At 40.6% G+C, this 25271-nt stretch overlaps 2 protein-coding genes across 5 annotated transcripts in view; both read right to left on the bottom strand.

Moving 5' to 3' along the window:
- wu:fb13g09 (multidrug resistance-associated protein 5) overlaps positions 1-5968 on the bottom strand; it is a 29834-nt gene extending 23866 nt beyond the window's left edge. Inside the window, exons 1-4 of the mRNA XM_005913107.2 lie at positions 5782-5968; positions 5565-5611; positions 2717-2905; positions 2049-2204 (exon numbers count right to left, since the gene is read on the bottom strand). Of these exons, the coding sequence (XP_005913169.1) occupies positions 2049-2204; positions 2717-2895 (335 nt within the window). The 5' untranslated portion in view covers positions 2896-2905; positions 5565-5611; positions 5782-5968. The remainder of the gene's footprint in view (positions 1-2048; positions 2205-2716; positions 2906-5564; positions 5612-5781) is intronic.
- A 15710-nt stretch (positions 5969-21678) lies between these two features.
- enox2 (ecto-NOX disulfide-thiol exchanger 2) overlaps positions 21679-25271 on the bottom strand; it is a 133449-nt gene continuing 129856 nt past the window's right edge. For all 4 annotated transcript variants that reach the window (XM_042220527.1, XM_005913102.3, XM_005913101.3 and 1 more), the window contains one exon: positions 21679-22472. In XM_042220527.1, the coding sequence (XP_042076461.1) occupies positions 22341-22472 (132 nt within the window). In that variant the 3' untranslated portion in view covers positions 21679-22340. The remainder of the gene's footprint in view (positions 22473-25271) is intronic.

The raw sequence follows: 25271 nt of genomic DNA, 5'->3' as shown, positions 1-25271 counted from the left end.
CCTTCAGCTGAAGCATCAGAGCATATACTGAAGATGCCAGTCATGTGCAGTGAGCTGACTGCATGTTACTTAAAATGATGACACTGGCATTACTCAACACTTATAAAGAAACCAAGCAACAACTACAAGGGCTGAAAATGGAAGTCAACAGAGTTCCCCTCGAAAACACTGTATAAATTAATGTTGTTACACCGAACCAAAAAAAAAAGGGTAACTCTGTTATTCATTTCTTGTTGAGAGACAGGGCCGATGTTAGTGCCAAAAAGCGGCTGTTCAGGCTGCCTGCCAGGCTTCATTTGGGTTCATTTATGTCTGTGCCCTCTCGACTGTCCTTGTGGTACCGGTGCCTTTTGAAATCCATTTTACAGACCATCCAGTTAATCTATGCTATAGGTTAGGCTACTAAAACTGTAGTTTTGTGCATATGTATCAACCTATAATGCAGCCATTTGCAAATCTCATGAATCCATATTTTATTTGCAGCTGGTTGTAGAAAACATATCAACTACTTGAACTGAGAAAATGTGCCAATTCACAAAAACGTATTAGCTTATTTTGAATTTGACGGCAGCAGCACGTCTCAAAAGAGTCGGGGAGGGGTCAACAAAAGGTTAGAAGAGTAAGTGGCGCTAAAAAGAGAAGGCTCAATAACACGACTGGTTATACAAAGAGCATCTTAGAGAGGCCGTTTCATAAAAGCAAAGACAGGCAAAGTTTCACAGTCTGCAAAAAATAAAAAATATCACATCTACAACTTGTGGAACAATATCAGAATAACATGAATAAGTGTGAATAAGTCGTATTTATGTTAACATAAATAAATGTTAACATAAATAACAAAAAAATAAATAAACGGGTTAGGTTTTTTATTTCACCCTCTCAGAAATCTCAGGCTTAAGAGGGCTAACCTCCCTGTCAACTACTATCACCTATCTCTAAAGTACTACCATGTCTTTTCATCATCTTGTTATCAAAGACTATTGAAGGGGGATAAAAGACACTTTAATTGAAAAATTCCTCTAATGAGCAAGTCTATATATTTTGGGTATACACCTCTAGACTAGATAAAAGAGATAATAAGAACTTAATGAAACTACTGGTGGCTGGTAGAAAGACTAGGAAGGAGAGCCCAACATTTAATATATGAATGGAAATCACAATGTTCATTGACAAACTGGACAAGCATTTCTCAGTTATACATCTGAACAATTTGTTTTACACTGGGAAATATTGGTCAGCTCTGTGACGCCCTGTAGACCTGGTATTGTTTTTGAACATCTATAACTACATATAACTACAGTCGAAACCTTCCTGCTTGGTCAAAGTTGTTTCTTTTTTTCCTTTGTATATATGTTGCATATGTAGTCTTGGATGTTAATAATAATACAAAGAAGAAGAAAAGATGAAGAAAAAGAAAATGGCAGATCCATTTAACAGGAGTTTGTTCTTCAGTAGTTTCCAACACTCTGTCTGTGACCCTCATTCTCACTCTCTTTGTTAATGACGACATCAATCTTGAATAAGGCTATAATTTTGTGCAATGACGCTGCAAATTTTAGTAAATGCTGTTTCATAAAGGAGTGAACAGCACATTTGATGCTGGGTAAATACAGCCAGCTAGATATACTAGCCTGTATTTACCGCAGTGCTATGCTACACAGATGACTGATTTAAAATAATTCCCAGATTGTTGACTGTAAAGAAAGAAAGAAAGTAGAAGAAACAGTTTGGCTCATCAAAACTCAATATTAATATGTTATACAACATGCAGTGTCTGTGTAAACAGCATATTATAGTTTTGCTTTGTGATTTCACTCAAAAGTCCCTTTTTTTTAAAGAGGGGACAGTTCCCATATATTAAATTTCTCTGTTATAAAGAAAATGTAAAAATCTAACACCTTCAAATAACTCCTACCTCACCTTTTTATTTCATGCCTCACCAGGTTCCAGTATTGTGGGAATACTGTGTTTCAACAATAAATAGACTCTTCCTAACGCCGCAAGTCCCTTTCATCAGGCAAACCTCAGCTTTGGCACAATTACCTCACCTTTGGCAGTTGACTGCAGAGGCTTCGTGGCAAGACAGTCCCCACACATCATCTATAGACAAGCTGGACGCCTTGTAGGCTTTCGCTGCCAGCGGCGAGAGCCAGTGCAGAGTCATAAATGAGAAGAGGCCAGCATTATCGACTGGATGCTGGTGCCTGGAATAGAGTGGAAGACGTGGAAACAGGTGAGATGTATAAAAGCACAGGTACACACACAGAGGCGCTATGCTGGGGGAACAGACAGACATAGGTTTTCTGAGAAATAATCGGCGCCTTTGACTCGCCAGAGTCAATGAAAGGTGAATCATGCCGGCTGTGTTTGGATAGTAATTTACACGCTCTTCACAGAAATCTAAGAGTGCAGCGAAAAGAAAAAGAAGTTGTGGGGGGGGGTTATCAGTGGGTATATGCTCAGACATGGCACTGTGCTGCTGGAGGATATGTTGCAAGCCCTTATCATGGCCTCAGGCTACACCCGAATAGTCAGCACATTAGGGAGGGGCCAAACAGAGCAAATGTGTACTCCAGAGTCTGTGTGTATCTTCACACTTCAACATACAACAACATCTTCACACTGTAGGAGCTTAAAACCGTCTCTGCCTTTATGTTCTCATTCATCTCTCTCGCTACCAGAGTCATCAAATACAATTAAAGTCGATTTTGTTTACTTGTGCCTTATCCTGAAGGGCTTTAAAAGCTGAAGGCTTTTCCTGTAGCGTCCTGGCCTCTTTGGCCCCCTCTCCAATGAAGCCTCTGCTTCCTCTTCCTCCAGTTCTGGCAGCGGTTGCAGAGAGGGCAGTGACAGACCCTCTACACACCCGGCTGCTTCCAGGGAACCAGGGAACATGTTGGGCCCTCTGAGGAGAAAAGAGCATTGTGAAAGCCATTGTACAACTATTTCTATTTATTTACACCAAGTTGTTACATATGAAAGAGACACAGTAACTGATCAATAGTACAAAACCCCCAAACATTGTTATATAATATCTCCAGACACAGTAATTCGTTTTTGTGCACTGTAGTACACATTTAGTTTTTGCTTGCATCACTCACACTCTACATGCCACTCTGCTGAGTCCTGATGTTTCTTAGAGAGGACAACAGTAGCTTTAAAATGATGTCACATGTAAGCATGATATCTACATTTAAAATATGTTTTTAAACTCAGATTATGATTAATTTTCAAAAACAAACATCTAGTAAGTAATTTGAGGGGGTTTTCAGACCTAAGCTTATTTAGTTTCACAGAGGAAATGACTCATTTATTAATGTGTACTCTGGTGCACGTCAGGACTTTGTACTTAAATTTATTTCACTTTTTTCTAGTAGACAACTCTTTGACAGAGGCAGAAAGAATTCTTAACACAATCATTGAGGGAGATTCAGACATAGATCTTTCAGAAGATGAGAGTCATATGAGCCAAATAGGAGAGGGTGAGAACCCAGGAGGAGCCAGACAAACATTATCAAGATGCAGTGGCGGATGTAATGGAGAACGACACAGGGTCAGCTGGAATCTGCCGTCATCCTATCTGGTCCAAAACCAGCATGTAGGAGAATCAGGAATTTTTGATTTTGAGTGAAAAAAGTACGGGTAACGTGCAGAAATGTCTTCCAGTAAATGGATTTAACTTATAAAGATGGTGTAAATGTGTTGTAAGTGAACTATATCGGCTATTGGAGTATCTAAATTTTATTTTGCTAAATAATTTTCCATTATCTTCGGTTTATGACTTTGTTGGAAGAATGCAGAATTGGAGATGATGGTACCCTAATGACACTTAATGACTGGAGCCCACAGCAGTATTTCCAGCAGTAAAACTAATTCAGGACTTGTCCTTGTTGACCAACCAGCGTATGGTACAGGATTCAGGGTGTCGTTTAAACACAGCACCAGAAGAAATCAATAGCTTTTTAGGAATCTCAGTGTACCATGCCAATGTACTGGGCTGCCAAAATAAGAGTCGCAGTTATGGCTGGTTCCATGACATGTGGTCATTTCTACAAGATCAGGTCTTTGCTGAAAGTAGTCGATGAGCTGCCAGAAAATGAGAAAAAAAAGGATCTCCTGGGGAAAGTCAGACCACTTCTAAAGAGAGTCCTTCAAGGTTGCCTCAATCTGCCCAGCCCAACAAAGGTCTGTATGATGAACAGGGACAAATATATGAACAAGACCTGAATAATACCAGTGATGAAGAGTTCTCTCTAGAAATCAAGAAAAGGACTGAATTTTGTTAGTTTCACATTCGTGATCAATGAACTCTCCTTGTGCACTGTAGTGCACATGTTGTAACATTTTAATAAAAGTAGTTAAAAACAAAATTGTTTTTGCAGTGTGCTTTTTACCAACCCAACACTTGATTTATATGGAGAAAATCAAAATACCTTTTTTCCCTGGGTCTCAGGAGGATATAACATATGTTAATGTTTGAGGATTTTGTTAGCAGTTTTGCTTGATTATAGCATTATCAAAACCTCTGGAGTTTCCTTATGGCTTATAACATATGGTGAGTGTTTTGCTGAATTGTCCCCTGAGACACAGACAGGCTCGAGAATCACCTTGCTCATAGGTCACAGCCCCTCTCTGGTGTACAACTAAAGTGCTTATCTATTTAAAGACAACCTGCCAGCAGCCCCAGGAGCTTGGGAACAGACATCTGAGCTGTCGGTGTGTCCACACACCATCACTGATCCCTTGTATGGCAAACCTCCATGACAAGGTCAGCTTGACCTGTGCCAAGAGACTCACCAGAGACCGTGGTAGATAGTGAGATTCAATACAGTGCATACCGAATAGTGAGATTCAATACAGTGCATACCGAATAGTGAGATTCAATACAGTGCATACCGAAGGTGCATAACAGAGTTGCATAACAAAAAGTAACATGTTGTAACTCCTAATGTAAAAGTATGATGTGAACCTAACTCTGAGTTCAGGAAAAACAGAAAAAAAAAGTCCTCCATGCCCCAGTCATGTGAAGTTTGTCATATGGCTGTGAAGTTTCAAAGCTCTCTTTAGGGGAAAGGCTGCACGCTTTTAGTTTAAAATATAAACCTTTGCAGCCTGCATTCAAAGAGCTCCTGGAGCAAAACAAAGAAGGTCCAGACTAAATATGCTGGATAGTTGTTTAACTTGTTAGTCAGGTTTCAGCTGGGACAACAAAATCATAAACATGCATGAGAGAAGTCATTTTGCAGCTTTCATTTGACCAAAACATAAACACATCAAGTTCACATATCAACTAAAAAGTAGCAAAGGCACAAAGAAAAGTAGAAATTAGAGGCAGAGAAGTTAATAACTGGAGTTACGGTAAACATAATGTCTGATATTAGGATGGACACACTTACACGCTTTGCCCTTAAATTCCTAGATGACTTTATCAAAAATCAATACTTTTAAAACGCAGCCTCCCTCTAAACAGGCATTTAATTATAGAGATCCCGCAGAAGATCATATGTTCCTGTTACTGGTGTGGAAACAGAGGGATTAATTTATGTTTTCACTGTGACACTTACTTTTAAGTCCTCCTTGGTCAGGTCAGTACAGATCTCAGATGTTGTGCCTATAAGCAAGAACCAGAGAAGAAGAAGATTCTAACGACCATGGTATCTCTTCTCTAACTTTTGTCATTTCATTAAAGTCTAAACTCCGCACAGACACATCTTCCTCATCTGCGGAGCTGCGCTCGGATGAATACACGTTTAGGAAACATGGGAAACTTTAGCGCCTCACGTGTATGAAATGCGTGCTGCTTTCTCCCGGCATTAACTGAAGCTACCTCCTTTTGCCGTCACACGGAGCTCCGAGGGGAGAGGAATTCCCGATAACGCTCTTATGTCACACGGTCTCCACCAACCGCTGACAGAGCTTAGCGGTCACCCTAGTAACGGGGATAACAACGAGGAAGTGCACACAGCAGGGAGGGGCGGGTCCACAGAGGATATTTTTAAACAGGCGGAAGAAAGCTGCATTTTAATTGGTTGCTAGGTTGTTAGGCATTGGGAGGGCCGCTCTGCTGTGATTGGTTATATTGGTTCTCGTTACCGCTCAAAGTGCACCTTACATACTGTCCGTCCCTTCATCGGAAGGCTTTCTTTGCACAATCATCAAAATGTAGACAGCTTTCTAATGGATCATTCGGCGCCCACATGAGCTTCAAATGACTTTCATTTTTTTAAAAAGTCCAGGTTAGAGAAATGTCCTAGAGAGATAATAAATATAATAAAGAAATAATATGTAGTGAGTGACCCCATCAGGTATTTCTTATTTTTTCAGAAGGGAATGGGCTTTTTAGTTATATCAGATATAAAATGATAGATCACCCTCAATAAACACGAAGCAATAATTCTGAGTAAATTGAGATATATAAAATTAATGGTTGATATATATATTAAAGAAAACGTGCTCGGTATAAACTGAATCTACACCATTCGAGCAGATTTCATTTGAACAGATTCCATTAAATATAACATGGTACAAAATTACATGGAAAATTTACATGCAATTAAAATAGTGAAAGTTAGAAGTTTGGGCCGAATTTTTTTGAATGCACGTGGCAAGATTATTAATATTAAAAATCTTCTAAATTATGGCCACTATTTAAAAAAGAAATAAATCTATATTCAAGGTAAGAATTGGCTTAAATAAGTAAGATTTCTGGTCAGATGTCTCATATGGATTTTGATCTGCACACTTAGTTCATTAATCTGACTGAAATTATTTATTTATCTGCAGACTTTAATTATAATCTAAATTTTTCTTGAAGTACATCGACCTGAAAGCTCTGAAAAAACGACTACTGCAGTTTTTCGGTGCACAAGGTCATTTAATCACGTGTCTTTTTCGTCTGACTACTTTAAAACCCAAAGAGATTCACTTTACACTGAATATTAGTCAATAAGATGAATACATTAGCAAAGCTGGCAGCCTTCACCTCCGGCCCTAATGCCCTGTGATTAACAACTACTCAGCTTTATATCTTCCCATACATTGTGGGAGCATTTATAATGAATCCCATTTGCGTGCATGTCTGCATGTTTATTTAATTTTGAAGGTCACTATATTTTAAATCACATAAGGTACCGATCCAAGCACAGACTATGTCCTTTCATATTTTCCTAAATGCCCATAAGACTGAAAATATCATTTTTCATCCCATAAACTGAGACAATTCAAAGTGTTAACATGTCAGTTAGATCTGAACAGCACGGCTCATGGTTGGCAGGATAGGGAATCAAAAGGTTGAAGGACATAAGCAAAAAGAAACGAAGATAGTGGATCACACAAAGAGCCTTTAGAGGTGTATAAAGCTGTGCTGCTGGTGCTAATAAAATACTCTCACTGGTTGGAAGAGTTTCACTACACTAACTATGACTCTACGGTGACTTGAAATTGTCCTCATGTAAATGTTAAGACCTCAAGCTCAGCTGGCTTTGCAAATAAAAGCTTCACTGAGACTTCGTAACGAGCCAAAGAAGTCGGGTAACGGCAATTTACAAGCCTCAGCCAAGCACAACAGGATGGGAAATAAAGCCACCCAACACAGCAACACAGCTGCAGCTTAGCTATAAAATGGACCCATCTTTCTACACTCTCCTCGGGTAAAATGGTAGCATCTACAAATTAATAGCTCTTTTTTTTTTTTGAAAAAAAAATGAAAAAAATAAATAAATTGGGGGTAGAAATCATTGTGCAGAGAAGGGCTTTGTCTTTGCTGCTGATATAGTCACAGATCAAGACACAGCTCCTTCCACATCAGACTTTTGTGCACCTTTTTAAAATGCTTGCCTTGTCATTCAGGATAAGCACCACCGATTGTTACAAATGTCCCTGGGTTGTTATCACAGCATCAATAAAGGAAATCCTAAAAATACTTGTAAGGTGGAGCAGCAATGAAAACGGAGACCATCCAAAGTGCATCTGGGACACTGGCCAAAAGTTTTCCCCAAGGTTTGTTAACAAAAGTTACCACCTGTATACTGCATATTATTATTATTGTTATTATTAGGTATGCTGCATTACAGTGTTCCCCATAGATCTTTGAAAAATATTTATCTGGCTTTACATTATGGAGTATATACCCAGTGTTTGGAGTAATCTGTCCTGTGCTAAACATGTAATACCAAAAGTAATATGGAATCTATCTAATAAAAATACACCAACTGGGGGTGAAACATGTAAATTTTTCAAACTTTGAGAAAGACCAGATGTCTTTTACCCATTTCTCAGGCACACCACTAGCAACAGGTGCAGTGGCCACTTTGTCATCTCCCAAGCAGTTTCCCTTCACCATCTTCAGTCTAATAACGAAACAGTTTAAACTGGAAGAGACAAATTATGCCTTCAGTCTGGGAGGATTTATGGAAAGGTTTCATTGATTTGCTGAACTAACCGAAGCCTTTTTGTGACAGCCTTTTGTCTAAAGTGGATAAATCCATCTGAATGGACTGATTTTTTAATTTTCATGAGATTAATCCAAACATTATTGGAGAAGTTCAAAAGTTTTAAGACTCCACCTATAATTATTTTGCAGCATTTGTGCGATCTCGCTGGCAGCAGAGAAAGAAAAAGAAGAGGAAAAAAAGCAGTACACAAAGAAGAAAATCATCGATAGGGTCTCACTTTACTGAGCTGGGAAATTTGCTGAACTTCTGCAATCAATGCTCTGAATGTGGGCTTTGCTATCAACCTCCTGAGACTTTTAAGATAGCGACCACGCCGTAGTTAAGTCCGGAGCACAGTACAATCACACAGTCCTTTCTTTTCTACAATTTAAGGAGGACTGGTTGACCATGAGGGACATGTTCTGTAAAAGGCTTGCTATACACGGTGGATTTGTACAAGTACATTTGAAGTGGAAAAGATCCCTGAGTCTAAAGCTATGGACAGATGAAATTTACACTAAGTGGAGACTGGAGCTTCATATGGCCCTTTTTCACTGCTTCATTTGAAATTTTTCATCTTCTCGCAGCCCTCACACAATATCATCACACAGTGCTTTACTATATGAGCTTTGCTCTAGGCTAGACATTTCCACTGGTTATGGCCAGTTGGGGCTGCTGTCAGAAATAAATTGGTTTCTCTGCCTCTTCTCTGATTGTTGAATATCCGTGCAAAATGGTGAAAAGGACCAGGCTGCTCCGCCGTTGAGTTAGAGACAAAAAAATATATATATACCTCACATTTACGTACCACTTATGTTAGACGGCTGACTTCCATTCCATTAAACTGTAGTGTAGCTGCACCGGAAAGTTCACCACATGATAATATGCTGACTTTGTTCGATCGGTTATTCACAGGGGGGGGGGGGAGAAAAATATATGCAGGACATTGCCGATAGCTGTCATGGTTTTTTTTTAAGAAACTCATCACTCCTTGATGATACCTTAAATGTTCCCACACATAAATGCGGAGCACAGCCTGTCTCTTTCTTTTAGGAGAGTTGTCAAATGCCATTAATATTCATAAATCTGTCAGTAGCTCTGCACATTTTAATTAGTTGGCATTTATTAGCAACTGGGGTTCTTAACATAGTGAAAATGTTGCAAATGTTGCATGCTTTCGTGCAAGGAAATTAACCTACAGCTGACATACAAGGTCGAGGCCCTTGGATTATTTAAAGCAGCAGAACACGTCTCTGAATATGTATCGCCACGACTGTAATCATTATCTTAGAGAAAACTCAGAACTAACAGAAGCCCTTGGATGAAAGTCTGAAAGAGGCTTGGCCTCTGTTTGTAAGCGCCATCTGAAAATGAATCTCTGTTTGACTCATAACTTTCCCCAAAATGAATTTTCTTGTTTGTTGTGTTTGGTGCCTCAGTGTGCAGTTTCATTTCATTTCAAGACGATTCTTTTCATTTTCCATCCTTTATGCATATGCAAAAAGTGACTTTGAACGCGACATGGTTGTTGGTGCCAGACAGGCTGCTCTGAGTATTTCAGAAACTGCTGATCCGCTTGGATGTTACCGCACAAACATCTCTAGTGTTTACAGAGAACCTTCTGAAAAAGTGAAAACATCCAGTGAGCAGCAGTTCGCTGGGTGATAATACCTTGTTGATGCCAGAGGTCAGAGGAGAACGGCCAGACTGCTTTAAGCTGATAGGAAGACAAAGTTAACTCAAGTTACTCGTTACAACCGAGGTATTAAGAAGAGCATCTATGGACACATAACATGTTGAACCTTGAAGCAGATGGGTGACAGCAACAGAACAACATACCAGGTGCTACTCCTGTCAGCTGAGAACAGGAAACTGAGCCTACAACTCCAACAGGCTCGATAGGAGGTTGGAAAAACGCTGCCTGGTCTGTTGTCTGTTGGTGTTGATTTCTCCTGCTATGTTGGCACAAGCAACATGAATGAATGGATCATCCTCTCTTGTGCTGTATCAACAGTTCAAAAACAAGAGAAAACTAGAAGTAACTGAACATGATGCACAGAATTCAGTGGAGGTATTTGGTGGTTAGACTCAGATGGCCCTGCACAGGAGAATAGTCTAGACACTGGTTGCAGGTGAAGATGGAGGCTTGGATGGAGGCTGACTGATGAGCGAGAGGCGGAGACGGAGAGGAGGTGGGTTGCACGGAGATGTCTGGAAGGGAGAATGGCAGATGCACAGGAAGCAGGAAGATCATTGGACTAGACCAGTGATGTCAAAATCAGCTTGACAGTGTAGGAAGGTGGGCGCTTAGATTAGACGCCAACACTTGGGAAGCAGACAGATGAGTTACTACAGATCTTCCTTACTGAACCGATGTACACTTTGGGCTCCATAGTACCAACTGAGCATTGTTTGAATACCATAGCCTACCTGAGTATTATTTCTGGCCAAGTTCATCCCCTTATGACACTTACACAACCTCCCCTTACACAACCTCTGAAGGCTCTTTCCAGCGGGTAACACGCCATGTCGCAAAGCTCAAATCATCTTAAACTGATTTCTCAACCAAGACAATGAGGTCTCTGTCCTCAAAAAGCCTCCACAGTCACCACATCTCAACGGAGCACCTGTGAGTTGTGGTGGGACGGGAGATTGATGTCATGGATCTGCACCAACTGTGAGATGCTATCATGTCAATGTGGACAAAAAAACTCTGAGGAATGTTTCCACCACCTTGTTGAATTCATGCCATGAAGAATTAAGACAGTCCTGGAGGAACGGTGTCACCAACAGTTCAAAGCCCAACAATTATTTTTTTGATGAAAAATATTAAAATAAAGGCCTCTATACTGATTATAGCGTCCAAAGAAAAATATGTCTTTGTCATGTCTGGCAAAAACTACAAATGTAAAAGCTCGCTGCTGCTGAGCTACATGTCTCAGAAGCTGTGAAGATCTGAGCCTGCATGCTGCTTGTTTCAGCACTTTTTAAAATTTTTTAGAGTTACTACAAAATCCCTGACAGTGACTCAGAGCAGAGCTTACACGTTGACAATAAGTCTGGTTTAATAAAGGGTCAGTCATGCATTGAGTGAAAGCTCCAGGGCTGTCAGTGTTGATTTTCCTAGAATGTATCCTTGGGATCTCGATCAAGCTGTGCAGCAAAGAATTAAAAGACATTAACTGACAACTGACGCAGTGCTAATGACAACCAGCTCCACAGTTCCCAGAAAGAAAGGAGTTACAGTACGTTTTACAAATTGCAAAAAAGAGTTTAAATATATTTTTTCTAAATTTGTAACTTGGGAATGAAACACTGTAATATGTTATGTGTTAATAAGAAGGAGACGGACAGGTGCACACATAACAGGCATGCAGTCAATCTTAACGCTTTGCCCTTAACAAGGTTATTGATATTACTGAATAAACAAAAGCTACAACATACTCAGAATTTTACACAAGTCCTAAAAGTGGAAACAGAATCCAATTAAACAAATGACATGATGCTATTAGATGATGCTAAAAAGAGCAGTGCAATTAGATTATCCATTTGTGCTACTTTTAAGAAAAAGTAGCACAAATGGATTCTCTAATTCTTAGAAATGAAGAAACATAACAGATGGATATAACCTTGACGTGAATTACTTTAAATGGCCAAGACTTCTGTTCAGGTAGGTGGTGACTTTGGGGGGTCAATCACTAGTTTTAAGTGATATTTAAAACAACCGGAAGTTTAGTTTTTGAATAACATTCTTTATTAGAGTGACAGGAGAATTATCCAGGGTATGATCATCAGCATACACATAGGTCATTAGCTAATCGGCATGCAGTGCCTTTGGTTTGTCAGGCAGAGCCAACCAACCTCATAATGTCTGGTTTGTTTGATTGATTTACAGTAACGAGTTCAATTTCAGTTACTGCTAAATACGAGATATCAGAGGAAAGTTCAGATACTTTTGCACCTTACAAACATATGTTTTTAAAAAATATATTTCTTTCTTTTTCCTCAATAAATCAACAACCAAGTCCAATATTTTCATGTCATTTGTTTAAATTAATTGTCTAAGGTGAGTGAAACACCTGAATTCTGTGATTTGGATGGTTAAGTGGACATGTTTGGCAATAAAGTGCTAAACATACACCAACCTTTCTTGTAACTGTACTGGGCGAGGGACAATAACAGCAGCTGTCTGGTTTTCTTGCATTAGAGGTCAGATCAGGAAAAAAGAACCCACACAAGACTCTTTTACACACCAATTTTAAAAAAAAGGCGGATGAAGCTACTGTAATATCACTCATAGGTTAGTGAAGTCCTGTTTTAAAGCCTCAAGTTGTGCATTTCCACCATGCTAGTTCTTTTGAAACCAGATGTCAGAAGCTCAGGGTGTATCTGAAACCACCCAACAACCTGCGTAACAGCTTGTCTTTAACAAGCCATTAAACAATAAGCATACCTGGGTTTATTATCCAGCAGAGACCATATTGCATGAATTTTCCAGTTGTATAAACGAACATCATTTTGAATATAACAATGGGTTTTTAATACTTGGGTAGAAGTACTTTAGAGTTAATGACTGCCTTTACTGCAGGCAGTAAAGGCTTCAGTTGCTGCTTATCTGTGGGTCTCTCTGCATCCAGTTTCGTATTTAATAACTGAAAAGCATGCTCCATCAGACCGAGATCAGGTCACCGACTTAGCTTTCAGGATTCTAGCAGGACTGACATCATCAATAAACACTTGCAACCTGTTTCCATTGGCAGCCATACTGTACGTGATCATACCACAGCAGTGCCTCCACCTTCTGAACAGTTAATCCAATACCTCTGCAAGCTGAAAGTCTGCACTGTTTGTTCAGTAGCAAAACTACAAAAACTGTCTTTATCCAACCAATTAATGACCGACTGAATGACTGTAGAACATGCTCTTTGTTTGTCTTCATACAATCAGTAGAAATACACCAAAGTCTGTAATGTATGCAAGTCTACAAACCTGGCAGCTATCTGGAAATGCTTCCAGGCAATTAGATGTGTTGTTTTGGGGGTGTTTGAGTTATTTTGAAGCATTATGTAAAATAATTGCACCTATAGAATAAGAACTTAAATATTCTTCCAACTTTTCCTCCAAATGAGTTTTGTTTTACCCCCCCCCCCCCATATCATCATATGGATGTGGAATTCTCCCATACATTTTAATTCAGGACGCTCTCAGCCTCCTTATGCTATGTTGTACCCGGTTATGCTAATCCAGCTGATGTTAATTATACATTTACTCAGTGGCTTCCATGCATGAAATTCAATTAATTTGCAGTTGCTCATGCTATATGTAAATTACCTTCAAATGTGCTTTAAAATATTATATTTTTTTTAACTATTACACACCATTTATCAGGTTTCAAGTTAGATATGTGGAGTGCAACTGTGTGGTAGAACACACTTCCCCTCAGCAATTTACTAAAAAAAGGAAAAGAAAAGAAAACTTCCTGTTTTACTACAGAGAGCAGTTTGTTTACAGATCCTCTGAATCCATTTTCTTCAAATGTTGTACAACCATTAGTCTGACCCTGCTAGTCAGACAAATGGTTGCATCTCATTTGTGATAAATTATTTTTTATTTCACAGACGATTCTTGGCATATTGGTTTATTGAAGGAGGAGCGTTGCCAGTCTACAAGGAAAAGCAGTCGGACTTTGTGCTTTAGCCAACGAGGGCTCCTTGTTCATCTGCAACCTGGCTCCTCCAGCCTATCCCAGTGGCGAGAGGCGAGGTATGCCCTGGAAAGGTGACCAGCCTATGGCAGGGCGTGATGGAGAAAATATTAGTAGTATGTAATCATGTTTCTCAGTGTCAGCTGAGAGGACTTAATAAGCTGATTTTGATTATGAACTTTAACTAATGTGATGTTAGCATGACACTGGTCATCGTGTGCTTGTCAGGAGTTAAATTTGTTCTTAGCGCTGTGATGTACTTCCCCTGCTGTGCTCCACCTTCATTAGTCTTTATGATCCACAGCACAGGCCCTTCTCCATCTTCTTCTAATCCGTCCACCCAGATCTCAAGTTGCAGCGCTGTGAAAAAGTATTTGTCTCCTTCCTGATTTCTTTCTCTCTTTTTGCATATTTGTCACACTTACACGTTTCAGATCAAATGGATTTTAATAATACTGTTAATAAAGTAGCCACATCAGAGGGGTTTAGAGTGTCTTTGTCTAACGTTCAAATTTGTTTGATGATCGTAAACATTTAAGGGTGACAAATATACTAAAAAACGAATAAAGGAGGAGGAAGCAAATGTCTTTACACAGCACTGTACAGACTTCTCAAGTCGTCACCAGATCTTCTGTTTTGATTCTGATTTCATTCAAATATTGGCTTCTTTAGTCATGCATATGCACTCACATCATATTAGTTTTTTGCAGTTTATAGTGATAAAGCTTTGAGTTTATTCTAATGATCACTAATCACTGTTTTCAGTTGGTAAAAGCCACGGTGCACAATGCTATGTGGTAGCTCCATTAATAGTTATCTTAGATTTCATCACTGGTACACTATTCAAAATTAAATATACAATCAATGGCATTTGTATGCAAACTACCAACTACTTTCATCTTAAATATTCATTTCATGGACACAAAGGTGGTTTTTTTAAAAGTGAATTCTTTTTCTCAGGCTCAGGGACTGTTGTTGAAGGCTGTCTTTGTTGTCAGCCTAACAGGAAGCTGATGAAAGTCTTACATTCACTTAACTCGAAACAACGCAGCGATGCTTTGCTAGCTCCGCCGTCAAACACAAGAATTACTTAAAATGAGTGTGTAAAGAAAAAACCCATCTGCTGAGGAAAATGTCAAAGCACTGACGCTAGCGTAACCACTTCTCCTTTCTAAAAATAAACCTCTTTCAAATAAATGTCCGCAGTGCAGATAATTGCTGTCAGTGCAAAGCAATTCTTCTCCGGTAAAGGTCACTCGATTCATATCAGCATGAGAGTCCATCGCTCATTAGGAGGGAGTATCACTGTCCCACCTAACCTGGCATGGGCCACACTGTGTTGGCATTCAGATCAAACACACTGGTTTCATCAATTAATGGGCCACGAATACCAGTGTAGGACCTCACCCCAGGAGGATGTTCGGTCCAAACATCTTATTACCAGTGAACAGGGTTAAAGAATCCAATAAATATATTTCCTGAACTACACACAGAGAGTTTCCCTCCAACTTTTTCCACCAAACCTTTCTTCTTACCTGTAGGGTTTCAGCATTTGATGTTGCGGACATCTGCTTAGCGGTTTCAAATACCTCGTGGGCATTCACCACTGTGCTTTCAAGTTGTGCCTACTTTGTATGAGGAGCGATGTACAAGGAACAAGTGTGGGACGAGGGGGATGAGGAAACTGTGAGCGGCGCTGGCATTGCGTGACATATGCCACTGAAATCCTCAGCTTGATATCCTGTACTCTGACACCCTGGGGAGCACAGTGTAAAGCAGTTATTCTAACACTTGATGTTCATTCAGGCTAAAAGTGGATGCAATTCTCCGAGCTTACCAAAACACAGTGGGAAAAAAACATACAAAAAAAAAAAGATTTGCTACCTGCCAAACTAATAAGCCTCAGAGAAACAAATCTCTTTAGTTCTAGCTTTAATATTCCATAGTTTCCTGGTTTCTAAGATGTCATTCCAAGTGCCTCCAGGCAAGTATTTCTGGAGCTGCGCTGCAGAACTGGCACCTTGGATATAGAGTACAATTTAGGGGCTTTTATGCATACATAAATTAATGAGGACCGTGGAGCTTCTATTGAGAAAGAAACCTGCGTGAGCATGTCCCCCGGTGCTGTGGCCGAGCTGTCAATGCAAATCACCCCTGCTGCTGGACTGCAGACTGAAAAAGAATTACAGTGTGAGGTGTACTTGCTGTTAGGCTCAATAGGAGGAGCTGTTGACTTAACGCTACAAGTCAAAGAGCCATCTGAGTTTTTTTTTTCAGTGATATATCCAGATAAACTGTAGCTTATCTGGCGACAGACAAAACAGCAGTGCGCCAGGCTGCGAGATGCCGGTCAGAGAGTTTAAACTCCTCATCCAGGTCCATAACGCAGACGAGCTTAGAAGCGAAGCCCCTCTGTGCTCTTCTAATCCACTTCCTGAGGTAATCGTTTATCTTATTTTGGACCACAAATGTTGCACACGCAGACAGCATCATCTTACCTGCTCGCTTAAGGGAGGCCATAATCATAATTAAGTAGATGAAGATGCCTTCAGGACGCAACATGAGAGGAAAAGGTAATTAAGGGTGTCTAAAGCATCATCATGTCACCCACAAGAACCTGGTTATCTCCTCACGCCCAATTATACCCATCTTACACTTATAAATGGATTTACAAAATCATTTGAAGAAATCCCCCCAGTATGACACCTGTGCCCTAAAATTTTAAATTCACACGAAGAATTTGTTCAAGCTCAACGTGAGCAGATGCCCAAGGACTTCTCCAAATCTCTCTCTCAGAGGCTTTACAAGGTGGGAGCTGTCCTCCGGCATCGTCATTGCTGGTGAGTTAGATCACACCCTTTTCCCCTGCATACACCTTGAATCGAATTAATGAGGAGTCCCTCGCCGTGCCACAGCGATGAGACGACAACAATGGATGGAGAGCGGCATTCACCAGGGACTGCCGGTGGATTTAATTAGTCTGTTTACCTCCTCGTGTGATGCCTAAGAACCTGATGCACAGTCACAAGAACGTCAGTGCGCGCACGCTCGTGCACAAACAGCTGTAAAAGAGATAAATTGCAAGCGCCTCCAGTCTATCAGTGCGTAGGAATGGCAACTCAGTTGGGAGAAAACTGCAGACAGAAAACAGCTTCTGAAAAGAGAATTCGCCGTATTAGTGTTTTGTTTATGTCAGAGAGCGAGCCTAGTGAGTGAGAGTGAAGAGGCTGGTGTGAGGTGTGCTGGAGTTTGCCATTAGGGATGTTTCTGCTGAAATCAAGCCTTGCAGCGTGGAGAGGAAGTGTAGCGATGCACAACTCTGCGCAGGCAACATCTCTCACAATCCCAAAGTGCACCATCACACAGACGGGAGGCTAAAAAGTACAGATTCACAGTTCCACATCTATCAGTAACATCATTATCATAACAAATAACTCTAGCATGCTTTTATGAGAAGAGAGAAGGCTGGATTTCCCTGCACATAAAAACATAACGCCCTGCATTACAGCACCAGCATTTCCTCTCCTTCCTAATCACGCTTGACAGAGGCCTACAGGCTAAGTGGGTTGGATATTACATACTATATTTAACGTGCAAACAGTTCCACTCCCATGACAGACAGTTTACTCTCCATCCATGAAACCGCCGCTCTTAATAACGGACACATGCGTACAGGAAGGAAAGTCTTGTAAGAGCTTGTAGGCAAAAACATTTCTCATTATTAATTCAGCTACAAGACGAAGTAGTATGCTAAGTGCATGAGTGCTAATTTTTCAAATGCAGTGAAAGCAGGAGATGGAGGAGGCCAATGAGAGCAAATCATGCGTAATAATAAACCTTTGTTTCCCAGAGCAACTGAGGAAGAGAGCATGCCGCCAAAAAGCCCAGTGGAGGCGTATTAAGAATGCTTGACTGGGCTTCTGGGAGGAACCACCAAGTCCTGGCGGCGAGAACTCTCTATCTAGCGAAGGTGGAGAAGAAAACTCCCCTCTGTAGAAAGAGTGTTGTATAACCACTTAATATATGGATCCAGGCAAGCGGAACACAAACACAAACATTTCATGTATGCCAGAATGCTCACAAACTAACTGCCTCACCAATTAAACATCATTAACATGATCCCCTAGGTGTGCTTCCTAGTTAAGTGCGATGTGGCTGCACTGTGCCTTTAGTCAGGCTGACAGCCAGGCTTAATTGGCTTCTGAAAGACACAAACGTCCTTCTCTAAGGTTCTAAAACCAGCTTCGAGTACAGCTTCTGTAAGAACAGGAAGACTAAAGAAATACAGCCCTTCAAGCAAGAGTGAGCACAAACTGAAGTGGACCACCTGTCTTGTTCTGTGCAGGTCTACGTATGTGTCTCCCAGGACTGATAGTAAGGGATGACAGGCATAAAGATATCTGCACCTGAATATCGTATATCCACCCCCCATACAACCATCTCTGAAAATCACACATGTATACAGTGTTGGAAAGGTTACTTTTAAAATGTATTCCATTACAGATTACAGATTACATGCCCCAAAATGTATTCTGTAACGTATTCCGTTACGTTACTCAATGACAGTAACGTATTCTGAATACTTTGGATTACTTAATATATTATCATGCTTTTTACAACTACATGAATGTACTATTGCTGTGTGATTTATTACTGTTACTGAAGGTCCGCGGCTCCGAACTGTAGTAAAGGGACCTCTGACTAATACGTCGGGTCCCTGTCGGCTCGTAGCTGAAAACTAGCTTTACTTTGTTGTCTGGGTCACTTTTCTTGTGAGAGACAGAGAGAGGCGTTGAAAGGCTGCTCCAACGGAACTTATTGTTTCGGAGGAAAACACGAGCACGGTGTACAGTCGAGTCTTAATCGCTTACTTACAGCTGGGCTCGTCAGGCTCTCTTCTTGGCTGCAGTGGTTATTATTATATTTACATGCTTCCAGCTCCCGTTTCTGCTCAATGACAACTCGTACCTTTCCACTCGCCTTTTTCTCCCTCCCTCGCTCACAGACACATAACGTGTCGCAGTCCATTCTCCCTGCAACACAGACTACACTGCCCATGATGCTACATTCTTTAGAGCTATGCTTGTAGCATTCTGCCTGTTAGCTTAGCACAACAACAACAACAACGAAAAGGCCTCTCTCACCCAGAAAACACACAGAGAGCGAGCGTCACCCTGTAACCATGGCAACCGTAACGCTGCCGCCTGGAACAACAGAACGTAGCTGTCAAACAAACCCAAACAGTCCTGACCCGCCACAATATGAAACAGGAAGTACCGCAGTGTAATCCATTTATTTCAACAAAGTAACTGTATTCTGAATACCACCTTTTTAAACGGTAACTGTAACGGAATACAGTTACTCATATTTTGTATTTTAAATACGTAACGGCGGTACATGTATTCCGTTACTCCCCAACACTGCGTGCGCGCGCGCGTGTGTGTGTGTGTGTGTGTGTGAGAAGGATTTTTAGCCAAGATTGCTACTTTTAACAGAAAACTCCCAAAGGGCCAAACCTGTGGGCTGTGCTCTGGAACATGAGTGGATTTTGTTAGAGGCCTAGGAACCTTTCTCTGGTGTCTGTCATGTGCTTACTTGTGTCTGCAGCAACATGAAGGACACAAAGCTGAGCTGTAGGCAAAGGAGCAGACAGTACCCTGTCTGGACAAAGTGATAAACACGCTTTTTGTTTCAAGTAAAAAATACTCCCTAAGGGTCATACCATGAAAAAATAAAAAAATAAAATCAATCAATCGTTGCCTCCCACCTCACCCTCTCAGAATAAGCCCATTTTTTTAAAAATATGAGCACATCACTCCAGTGCTGGCCTCTCTACATTAACTTCCTCTCCAGTTAAGTTTAAGAATTGATTGTTTTTAAGGCTTTTTAACAGTCTTATTTGTTTACATTCAGCTCCCAGTTCTCTCAGATCCACTGGTAAAAACTCAGAACACCTTTACTCTGACCCTTCCAGCCCACTAAGCCCTCATTTGTTCTTATGTATATTCAGTTCAGTCCAGTTCAATCTTATTTATATAGAGCCAACTAACAGTCACCTTAAGGTACTTCATGTTGTAAGGTGAAGACTGTACAATAACACAGACGACCCCCTACAAGCAAGCACAAAAGGAAAAACTCCCCTTTAACAGCTTGCTGTCAACTTTTTATTTGTAGCTTTAGCATTTTTAATGAAGCCATGCAATTTTTTTCCTTTATTCTATGAAACTGCAAGTTTTATACCCCTGAACTAAACAGAGGTGCTTTTTAATTCACTGTATTTTTCCAGGATTTCCGAGCTCTTATACCTTCATAAGTGTGTGCAATTTCCAGGACTGAAAGACACGCTTCAGCTCTGTTCAAATCTGCAACCAGCTCAATTTTACACCCACTCCAGCGTCACAATTTAAAGACAAAATCCTTTTTTTTGTGAGATGTTCCACACTGCACCAATTTTAATGTCCATGACGTGGGCTATTAGGAAATGGATTTTTTTCCCTCCAATTTTCTGATAATACCCTGGAGAATAACATGAAAAGTGCTTTTTTTTGGGGCAAACTTTTAGAGGGCACATCATCACATTTTGACACTCATCTTCTAGCTGTGATTTCATCTGCTTTAAAATTACTTTCTATTAGAGTCCTGGTTTTTTAAATGAAGAAAAAAAAAACTGCTCTGTTTAAGGAGTGTCATGTGCCCACACTATTAACAGGTCCTGAAATGTTTTTTCAAAAACCTTCTAGTTTGAGCACAGAACTTATTTTGCCGAATTAAACAACTTTATATGGGATGACCCTTCCCCAAGTATATGATATCCTCCTATTAGCAACCTGGAAATCTTCTGAAAGTTTTAAGACAGCTGAGGAAAAAATATTTGATTCAAATCCCTCAGGATAAACGGGGAGAAAGTATTAAACATGCAAAAAAAAAAAAAAAAAAAAAAATATAGGGTACACTTTCACTATGGTAGGTGTGGCTCTTCCTCACAGTTGCCCAAATTTACATCAATTCTGTGTATCCACATTTTTCTGATATTTTCAATGGTGTCAAAACGTATCAGCACTAGAACCAGAAGCCGGATCACTCATCACCAGAGTTTGTGAGGCTCTTTTTGGACAAGCTGACACAGCGGGCTTGTGATCTAACATTTCCATGTGGATTAAACACGGTAAGATTAAGATACACTCTCAATATAACATGTTCAGGAGTCGTTTCATATCATACTTTGCATGTAGAAGTTCCTAATCTGCAACCTAAACTGATCCTGTCTTGAGATCTGTGAGTAAACAGTGAGAAATCAGAAAGGTTTAGGTATTTAAAAAAACATTTTTATAAATGGGTTAGGGTTAGGGGTTAAAAAACAAAAAAAACAAAAAAAAAAAACAACATTTTTATGTTTTTCTACATATCTGTAATGGCATAGAGAATTGGTAATTCCTTATTATACTCCTTGGCTCAAAATAATACTTGAAATATGTACAACCCTAACCCTGCTAACCTTCATTGACACATATAAAACATATATATATAAAATAAACAGACTCATTTATGTATACTCAAACATCTTTTTTATAATCAAAAATATCATCCAAGCATTTACAGTGTATTACAACAAATGATTCTATGCAACTGTTAACCGCCTTTACAGAAAATGAAGAAATATATCTATTTTTTGATCTATGTTACAAACGAGGAACAGCAAAAAAGAGAAGAGAGGGAGGCCAAAGGGTTTGGAGGATTGAAGTGTTCAGGCGTACCCTGATTACCTCCCAGTGTAGCCCTGTAGACCGGGCCCACACTGACACCACACAGAGCCGACTGTAGGCTTTGAAATCACAATGCCCTGCCCCTGTGGGCAAAAAACTACAGAATAATCCAGTGACTGTAGGAATTGGTGCTGTTCTGCGACTCGCGGGGAGTCATCGCGTCTAAAAATATTTAGCCGACATCGAGAAACTGAGTTCAAGCTCATGAAGACTGCATCACCAGGGCTTGGTGTCAACACTACTGTAGCCATAGAAATGCAGCATTTGCACGTCTCTGCCACCCACACAGAGTCCCTGAAATGCTGTTAACTTTCCTCTCTGATCTGTGCTCAGTCTGCTGTGTCCTCGTACAGTCAGGCGCAGGTTTCTTTCACATGTCTACAGTATCTCAGTGTTGCCTTGTCCGCCTGTTTTCTCCTCCACAAGTGCCACCGGCCGTCTCTACGTGCTCTTGATGCACTGAAAGCCGCAGAAGTTCCAGCGTTTCTCTAGACTGGCTCCGACACCAGTTAGCTCCTGTCTGAAGGTGCAGGGCAGCCGAGAGAGAAGAGACTCCACCTCAGTGGGGTTGATCTGCAAACACAGGTACAGATTATAAGCCCACATTGTCTAAGACATATCCATCTGCACCTGTGCACCACACAATCACATTCATTAAAATAAAAAAAAAAAGGTATTCCTGAAACAGATCTTGCACAAATCACACTTGAAAGTAGTGAAACCTCTGGAGAACCAGCATCAGACCACAGGTCACATCCATCTGCTGTCCCACTAACCTCGTGACTTCACTCAGCTCTCAGAATTCTGTTTTGACTTTCCTCACATGAGATAAAACACTTACACAGTTATTAGAAGCCAGATGTTGGAGTTAAGCAGTGGAACTATTAATTATATCATGTCTTGATGGACAGCTTATCACTAAAATTAAAACCCCTTGATTTATTTTTTGATTTAAAATCATTTAAAAAATGTTTTAATTTAAAACCGTCAAAGTCTGCTCATGGCACTGAAGTAAGCAACTGTGTTTGAATCAGCTGGGACACGTGACTATGATCGGTTCATTGCTCTTGTTAGCAGACCTGAGGAAGGTCATTCAGGCCTTTATCTCCTCCAGACTTAATTATATCGATGTGCTTTTTTTCAGGTTTTACAGGAAAAACATTAAGAAACTACAGCTAGTCAAGAGTCGTGCTGGTGGAGATTATCTATCACATTAGCCGCGTCTTTACCGTCCTTCACTGACTTAGAGGAGTTTAAGATTTTTGCTACCTTTGAAAACTTTGCGGGAGTGGGAACCTTTGTGCAACTCAAACGCAGCTTTGCCGTCTCCTGTCACTGCCGTACAGACTCATTAGCTGAAGAACTCAATGCTTGACTTAACCAACAAAAAGGGGTTTTTAAACCCCTTCTAACTACCAAACCTTTTGCAATACTTTCGTAGTTTTAATTGCAATCATTCTAACTTACTATTTTACAGATTTGTACCAAATTGCAAGCTGGTAAGTTGACGGGCGTCCATATGCCGTAAGAACATCTTTAATCAATCCTGGTACTGATTCTGCAAGCTTCCAAAATGTACTCAAGGCTCTCTTGGTATTTTAGTTATAATGTGGGAGACGCTGGCCACAGAATCTTTCATATTCACCTGGGCTTAAATCTGGTGGTTGCACAGCGTAGCATGTGATTCATATCCCTTTCCTACTCAAACTATTCAGTGACTCATGGTATCCTGCGGATGGAGACATTGTCATCCTAGAAATGTTTCGACCCTAATGGAAAAGTTTCATTATAGGATGAAGGATAAATCATGCAGAGCAGCTATTTTCATCTGTTACGATGGGCAGCGCGTCAAATTACACATGCTAGAATAATAAAATCTCGACCTTCCCGTGAGTGTGAGACAGACTGCATTGCTCCTCATTTATAGGGACCGTCTTTCTTTACATGGAAACTGTCTTCTAATGTAGAAGAAACTGAACAGCTGTGTGCTCATATTGCTTAATCTCACAGAAGTGCGCTGAAGAAGTTTCTAATGTTCTAGGCTTTTTGTCAGGAGAGCCGCAAGAAGTCCCAGATGCAGTGTCGGTACTCATTACGACATATTATGCAAGATAATGTGATCAATTTTCATGCGTGATGGCCATCTTTGTTCCAGACATCAACCAACACCCAATTTCATCTGGATCTGGTGATTATCGGGCTGATTTTGTGTAGTCTGCAGACTGCAAAAGGGGGCGAGTTAACCCCAAACCATGCTTTCTACGGCTTAACAGAATCTCTGGATCCCCTTAATGTAGCGCTCAAAGCTTCAGGCTTGTCAGTCGTCTTTGAGCTAATTTTCAGTTATATTTGCACAACGACGCACATCAAACTCGGCACAGATGAAAAATATACTTAGCCCCTAATTATAACTTTGCAAACATTTTAGTCATAACCATTAGTGAGAAAGTGTACTCATGCTTTTCAATTCACTTTGTTTTCAGTGGAACCATCTTTTAAGGCAGGAAACCACTTTGGGAGAAAAATGCTCACCAGCCCTTGTTGGGTCACCCAGTGAGTTGTTCATAACATTCACGCTTTATTCTCTTACACCTCCTCTACACGTTCAGTCACATGGGTGGGCTGAGGATCAGTCAGCCTAAATCCTGAGGTGACGCTGCCAAGATTCACTGTCCAAGCTGCTGTAAACATCCCACAGTGACTTGAATTAATAAGTAGATTGTTTAAGAGCTGCACTCATGTCAGGACGCATTAAGAGCCATCGTGGAGATAGGACTAGAGTGTCATTACACACAATGAAGCCGTGCGTGATTGTGTGTGTGGAGCGACCAGATAAGGAGAGAGGATTGGACTCGTTGTTGGTGAGTCCAGCCAGTGATATTGACAAAACTCTGTGGGCTGCTTAATGTGTGTAGCGAAGAGTCTGTGTGGGAACAACAGATGTACAGGCAAACTCAGACGCACACAGACAGACAAGCGTGGGCGTCCGCTCACATTAAAACACACTCAAGACAAAAAAATCCCCAAAAGGCATCAGAGAAGTCCGTCACACTCTTTGCATGTGTGAGAATGAGTCAGGCTGGTGATGAGCATATTTAAAGAGTTGCTACAGAGAACACGCATTTCTCAGGGCAGCCACGTCGATGCGCTTGAGACATCCGCATTTTTGCCAATTAATTCTACTAAATGATAAGTTGTCTGAAAAGGGTTTAATGTTTGCTCAGCGCTGGGAATATAAAGGGATAGGCTGCCATTTTTCCCCCTGAAGGTCTTCTTGTTGGGGCGGAGAGGAGAAGTGGCCATTAATCTTAGTGTTGCTTTTTTGGAGGTGACACTGAAAGTTGGCATCTTGAAAGCCTCATATAAGTGGCA

The sequence above is a fragment of the Haplochromis burtoni genome, unplaced genomic scaffold (genome assembly GCF_018398535.1).
Source record: "Haplochromis burtoni strain Fernald_Lab_line unplaced genomic scaffold, NCSU_Asbu1 Contig_4, whole genome shotgun sequence".
NCBI classification, from domain to species: Eukaryota; Metazoa; Chordata; class Actinopteri; order Cichliformes; family Cichlidae; genus Haplochromis; species Haplochromis burtoni.
The sequence above is the reverse complement of the archived record's forward strand: the minus strand, read 5'-3'. Positions and strand labels throughout refer to the sequence as shown.